This window comes from Melanerpes formicivorus, unplaced genomic scaffold, assembly GCF_026170545.1.
Source record: "Melanerpes formicivorus ecotype bairdi unplaced genomic scaffold, bMelFor1.0.p_v2 SCAF_45, whole genome shotgun sequence".
NCBI classification, from domain to species: Eukaryota; Metazoa; Chordata; class Aves; order Piciformes; family Picidae; genus Melanerpes; species Melanerpes formicivorus.
The window spans coordinates 2,023,146-2,029,268 of NW_027142397.1; the positions used below are offsets into that span (position 1 = coordinate 2,023,146).

General features: G+C 57.0%; 1 protein-coding gene across 1 annotated transcript; it reads left to right on the plus strand.

Annotated features, from left to right (window-relative positions):
• Positions 1–717: 717 nt before the first annotated feature.
• PPIE (peptidylprolyl isomerase E) lies at positions 718–4,288 on the plus strand. The gene is made up of 10 exons (XM_068159188.1): positions 718–797; positions 891–989; positions 1,152–1,195; positions 1,879–1,905; positions 2,100–2,181; positions 2,501–2,601; positions 2,708–2,831; positions 2,916–3,101; positions 3,686–3,828; positions 3,918–4,288. The coding sequence occupies exons 1-10, from the start codon at positions 767–769 to the stop codon at positions 3,984–3,986; spliced, it is 906 nt and encodes a 301-aa protein (XP_068015289.1). The 5' UTR covers positions 718–766; the 3' UTR covers positions 3,987–4,288.
• Positions 4,289–6,123: the final 1,835 nt, after the last annotated feature.

A 6,123-nucleotide genomic window follows, 5' to 3' on the forward strand; every position in this document is an offset into this window, starting at 1 on the left:
AGCTGTTGATTTAAGTGAGGTGTTCTGCTTGTTGATTGTGGGCAATCACTGTTGTGAAAGCAGCTGTCTTAAAACCGTGCCACAGGCTCCTTCTGGCTGAAGGTCACAGAATCAATGAGGTTGGAAAATGCCTCAAAGATCATCCAGTCCAACCTGTCACCCAACACCTCATGACTGCTCAACCATGGCACCAAGTGCCACATCCACTCCCCTCTTGAACACCTCCAGGGATGGTGACTCCACCACCTCCCTGGGCAGCACATTCCCATGGCTAACAACTCTCTCAGGAGAGAACTTTCTCCTCACCTCGAGGCTAAAGCTCCCATGGTGTGACTGTGTCCCCTTGTTCTGAGATGAGCAGAGCTAAGCAATGATCTAAGGAAGAGGGAAGGCCCCTCCTGGCTCCCATCCAGCTGCCTATTGACCCTTTTTCACGGGGCAGACTTCCAGCACCTCTGCCCCCAGCCCGGAGGGCTGCTGGTGGGGGGTGGTGGTGGTGACCGAGGCGGCGGAGCAGGCTCCCGGCTCTCGCCGCTGCTCTGAGGGCGGGCACCGGGGGCCCAAGGGTGCTGGGCTGCACCCTCCTTGCAGGGAGCCGAGCGCCGTGTCCTTAATTTCGCCTGCACGCTGCCGGTGAGGCCGCGCCCGGGCTCCTGCCCTGCTCCCCGCGCCCCGCCCCGCGCCCCGCCTCCTTCCCGGGCTCCCCGCCCTGTTCCCCGCCCCCGGCGGAAGCGCGCGCGGCGGTTCCGGGGCGGGCGGCGGGGAGATGGCGGCCACCAAGCGGGTGCTGTACGTGGGTGAGTGCCGGGGCCGGGCGCTGCGGCGGGGCCGGGCGCTGCGGCGGGGCCGGGCCCGGGCGCTGCGGCGGTGACAGCTTGTCCGTCCCGCAGGAGGGCTGGCGGAGGAGGTGGACGAGAAGGTTCTGCACGCTGCCTTCATCCCCTTCGGGGACATCACCGACATCCAGATCCCGCTGGACTACGAGACCGGTGCGTGGCTCCGGGGCTTGCGGGGGGCCGGGGGCTGGGCTGGTGCTGCCGGGGAGCTTCCCCGGGGGGTGGAGAGAGCAGTCCCGGGGGAGAGAGGCGCTGCTGGGAGGCCGTGGGACCGCTGTGGCTGCTGCCCGTGACCGCCTGCCTCTGTCCCTGCAGAAAAGCACCGGGGGTTCGCCTTCGTCGAGTTCGAGCTGGCGGAGGTGAGTTAGGGGCAGGTGGTTGAGCTGCTCGGGTCCCCTTCTGCCTCCCCTGCTGTTCATACAGTCCTGGAATCCTTTAAGTTAGGAAAGATCATCGAGTCCAAACTATTAACCCAGCAGGGCCAGGTCACTCCTTAAACCATGTCCCTCAGCACCACATCTCCATGGCTTTGAAACCCCTCCAGGGGACTCCAACCCCCCTGCAGTCAGCAGGGACATCACCAACTAGAGCAGGTTGCTCAGAGCCCCAACCAACCTGACCTGGAATGGTTCCAGGATGTGGCTTCTCTCACCTCTGTGGGCAACCTCGGCAGGGTCTCACCACCCTCAGTGTCAAACATTTCTCCCTTCTCTCCAGTCTGAATCTCCCTCTTCTAATTTCAAACCACCACCCCCTTGTCCCACCACAACAGGCCCTGCTCAAAAGTCTGGCCCCAGCTTTCTTATTGGCCACTTTAAGTCCTGAAAGGCCACCAGAAGGTCTCCCTGGAGCCTTCTCTTCTCTGGTTCTTAACCATCCAGCAGTTCTTACTGCCCTGGGGTAGCTGAGGTTTAGGAGCCCAGTCCTTTGGCACTCTTCATCGCTGGGAGATGCTGGGGCATGATGTGCTGAGCCTTGGTTTTAAAGGAGGAGAGAGAGGAAAAATGCTGATGGTGGTTTCCTTTCATTTCTCCTTTGGCAGGATGCAGCAGCAGCTATTGACAACATGGTATGGAGCCTGCCCCTGCTCATCCACTTGGCTTTGCTGTCCTCCACAGTGAGGTCCTGTGTGGCATGGGCTGCACAGGCAGAGCCAGCTCAGTTCTCTCCCCTTTTCCTCTGCCTTCTGCAGGGACTGGGGGGGCATGGTTGGTAGTTTTTTACCTTGTGGTGGGCTTTGTCCTTGTTTGTCTCCCTCTGCAGAATGAGTCTGAGCTCTTTGGCAGGACAATTCGTGTGAACTTGGCCAAGCCAATGCGGATTAAAGAAGGATCCTCCAGGCCTGGTGAGTTGCTGTCCCGTGGAGCTTCTTGCATCAACCTCTCTGCTTTAGGCAGAGCCTCTGGATGTTGCTCAGGTCCTCCTCAGATCCATTGTCCCTCAGATCCAAGGTTCTGCCTGCTGTTTAGGGATCTTGAGGCTCTGAGCAGCATCCTGATAACCAAATAACTTAACCCAACCTATTCCCTGGATGGGAACACTCTTGGCTGCACTTCCAATTGCCACATCTCAGATGTGAGCCTGACCTGGGCAGCCATGTGCATGCTCCTGTGTGCTCCTTCTGTCCAGTTCCTCTGCTCTGACCTTTCCTTCTGCCACCACAGTCTGGTCAGATGATGAGTGGCTGAAGAAGTTTTCAGGGAAGACTTTGGAGGAGAATGCAGAGGAGGCAGGAGCAGAGGCCCCCAAAACAGAGGCACAGGAGGTAGGGTGAAGGACTGGAGCTGTCTGAAAGGTGTGAGGCTGGCTGTCTCTGGAGGCAGAGCAGAGGAATGTCATCTCCACTTGCTTTTTTCCCTTTCCCTGCCCAGGGTGAGCCTCCTGCCAAGAAAACTCGAGTCAACCCTCAGGTGTTCATGGACATCAAGATTGGCAACAAACCTGCGGGGCGGCTGCAGATCCTCCTGCGCTCCGACGTGGTGCCCATGACCGTCGGTGAGTCAAGGGCAGCCTGGGGGTGTGGTGGCTTCCAGCTGGGACACAGCTCTCACTTCTCTCCCCTTTGCCCCCCTCACACAGAGAATTTCCGCTGCCTCTGCACCCACGAGAAGGGCTTTGGCTTCAAGGGCAGCAGCTTCCACCGCATCATCCCCCAGTTCATGTGCCAGGCCGGCGACTTCACCAACCACAACGGCACCGGCGGCAAATCCATCTACGGGAAGAAGTTTGATGATGAAAACTTCATTCTCAAACACACAGGGCCAGGTAGAGCTCTCTTGCCAGGCAGGGGCTGGCAGGCAGAATGTCTCAGCCTCATCCAAGGGGTCACACTTGGGCTGTTTCGACCTAGAGCATGTTGCTAGCAGCAGCTGTGAGTTACAACCTGCGCTGGCCAAACAATTCTGCCGTGGTGTAGAATCTGCCATGGTCAGACTGTTGTCTGTCACCATCATTGACTCCATCCATGGAGATTTCCACATCACATACTGGAGAGAGCACTCTGGAGCTGCTCCCCTGTTTGATTTTGAAGGAGGGGTGTCACAGTGTGGCTATGCAAAGCAGCAGAAACACCCAAGCAAGTTTGTCTCCACCCAGAGAGCTTTTCTGTTGCTGCAGCTAACAAGAGATGAGCAGGCTCTACCCCTTTCCACCTTCCATGGCTGCCAGGTGTTTCCCTCTGGACACCACTGGTTCCCAGTAGTTTCTGTGCAGTTGAATGTTTAGAGGCTCTCCTGGAACTCGACAGCGTTTTGTGAGGCCTGGGAATGGGTTTGGCTGGAAGCGGTGGCTCGGGTGCTGGAGCTCCCCACTCCCTCCCCAGCCATAACACAACCCTTTTTGCATCACAGGGCTGTTATCCATGGCCAACTCTGGCCCCAACACCAATGGCTCCCAGTTCTTCATCACCTGTGATAAGACAGACTGGCTGGATGGCAAGCACGTGGTGTTTGGGGAGGTGACGGAGGGCATGGACGTGGTGCGGCAGATTGAGGTAGGTCAGGCCAGAGCTCCCCTCCTCTCCTCCCCTCCTTCCTGCCCTTAGCTGTTGTGCTTTTCATTCCTGCTGCTCTTTCCTCATAGGCTCAAGGCACCAAAGATGGGAAACCGAAGCAGAAGGTGATCATCTCTGACTGTGGGGAGTGCCCCTGAGCTCAGCCCTAAGAGGGGGCTCTGGATGGGGTGAGCCTGGCCAGGAAGGGGCCAGAGAGAGGTGGGCTGGGCTGGTGCAGCCCCAGGAGCCCCTGGCAGTGCCCAGCATCTGCAGCTTCTGTCAAAATCCCCTTGCAAAGCTTGGAGTGAAGATGCCTGTGGACAGTGCTGTGTGGGGGTCTGGCCCCACCAGGGATAAATCTCAGCCTGCACCATCCTGCACGGCCCAGGGCAGGGCTGGTTCTGCTGCTGTGTGCTGGAGAGTCTTTATGTTTGGTAAAAATAAAAGCTAGTTTTGAAAATGCTGAGGCCCTGGCCCCCTCTGTTGAGTTCTGAACAGCATGGGAGGATGGGCTTTGCTTTTGAGCTAAGGTGATGTTTGCTTTCTGGCTTTTTTCTTGGCATTTGGCATCTTCTACAATCCAGTGTCCCAATCCCCCCCCTCCGGGGGAAGCTGCCCCTGCCAGGGCAAGATGGGCAGAGCTGAACCTCACACTTCACCAGCAGCAGGGTCTGGTGGAGGCAGTTTTGATGGCCCTGGCTCTGCAGTGTTCTTTCCCATCAGCAGAGGGAGGCAGGTCTCCATCCTGCTGGGAAGGCAGCCTGCCTCAACTCCAGCTCCATCCTACAGCTCCCATTCACTGGGATGTGCTGGAGAGCAGAGAGAGCCTTTGCTGGACAGGCCAGGTGCTGGAAGCCCTCAGCTTCCCCCCAGCCATGAGCACACCCTGAGCTGGATTTCATGTGGAGTGAGCAGATAAAACCTTTCCAAAGAGGCAAGACAGCTGGGGAAGCCAGGCATGCACAGGGAGCAGGTCTTTGGTGGCTTATTTGGATCTTTGCATTTCTCTGAAAGGCCTCAGCTGGAGTGCTGTGTCCAGCTCTGGAGCCCTCAGCACACAAAGGGGTGGGTGCAGAGGAGGGCCACAAAAAATGACCATGGGGCTGGAGCACCTCTGCTATGAGCACAGGCTGAGGGAGCTGGGAGTGAGCAGCCTGGAGAAGAAGGCTACAGGCTGACCTAAGAGCAGCCTTCCAGTACCTGAAGGGAGCTACAAGCAGGCTGCAGAGAGCCTTTGCAAAGGTCTGCAGGGACAGGACCAGGGGCAGTGGTTTGAAATGAGAGCAGAACAGACTGAGATTGGATGTTCTGCACCAGGAGGCTGCTGGAACACTGCAACAGGTTGCCCAGGGAGGTAGCTGAAGTCCCATCCCTGGAGATCATCAAGGTCAGGCTCAGCAAGGCTCAGATCAACCTGCTGTAGCTGCATCAGTCCCTGCTGACAGCAGGGGGGATTGGATTGGCCTGGATGACCTTTGGAGATCCCTTCCAACCCAAACCATTCCAGGCTTATTTGTTCAGTGACACAAGGCTCCCCAGCTCCCTGAGCTGAGCACCAGCCCAGGCCTTCTCCTTTGCTAAACTCACAGCAAATAAGTAACTTAATTGTGCAAACAGCACAAATTGTGTGGCTGCAGCTGGGTCGGGAGCCCAGGGGAAGCCTCCACCTCTGAACACAGCTGAGGAGCCACAGCCTGCCCTAAAATTCACATCCCAGCCCTCTGGCCAGGCTCATTTGCAAGCAAACAGGTACATTTTTAGCTGATCCTGAGGATTTTCCCCCCCCCCTTCCCCTCCATCCTCCACACAGAGCTCTGCTGTGCTGTGACATTTATTTTACAACAAAGAGCAAGAGAGCTTTGGTGTTGACTTTCCAGACTAGGTGTTTATTTTATAACAGGGCCAGAGCCCAACAGGGAGTTATTTTTTGTGGGGTATTTTTTTGGGGGTATTGATTTCCAGCTGGCTGAGTCTGGTGAAGCAAACAGGAGCAGGTTAGGCAGCCAGCTCCTTAACTGGCTGGAGGGGGTTTGATGAAGGGAATGAAAAGCACTTGGTTAGAGGTGGCTTAGTTGGACACACCTGGCCAGAAATAGCTCAATCCCAGAGCAATTTAACCATAGCATTGTTAGGGTTGGAAGGGACCTCAAGCATCATCCAGTTCCAACTCCCCCCCCGCCAAGGGCAGAGACACCTCACACCAGATCAGGTTGCTCAAAGGCACATCCAGCCTGGTCTTTAAAACCTCCAGGGAGGTTTTTACCTCCCTGGGCAACCTGTGCCAGTCTCTCACCA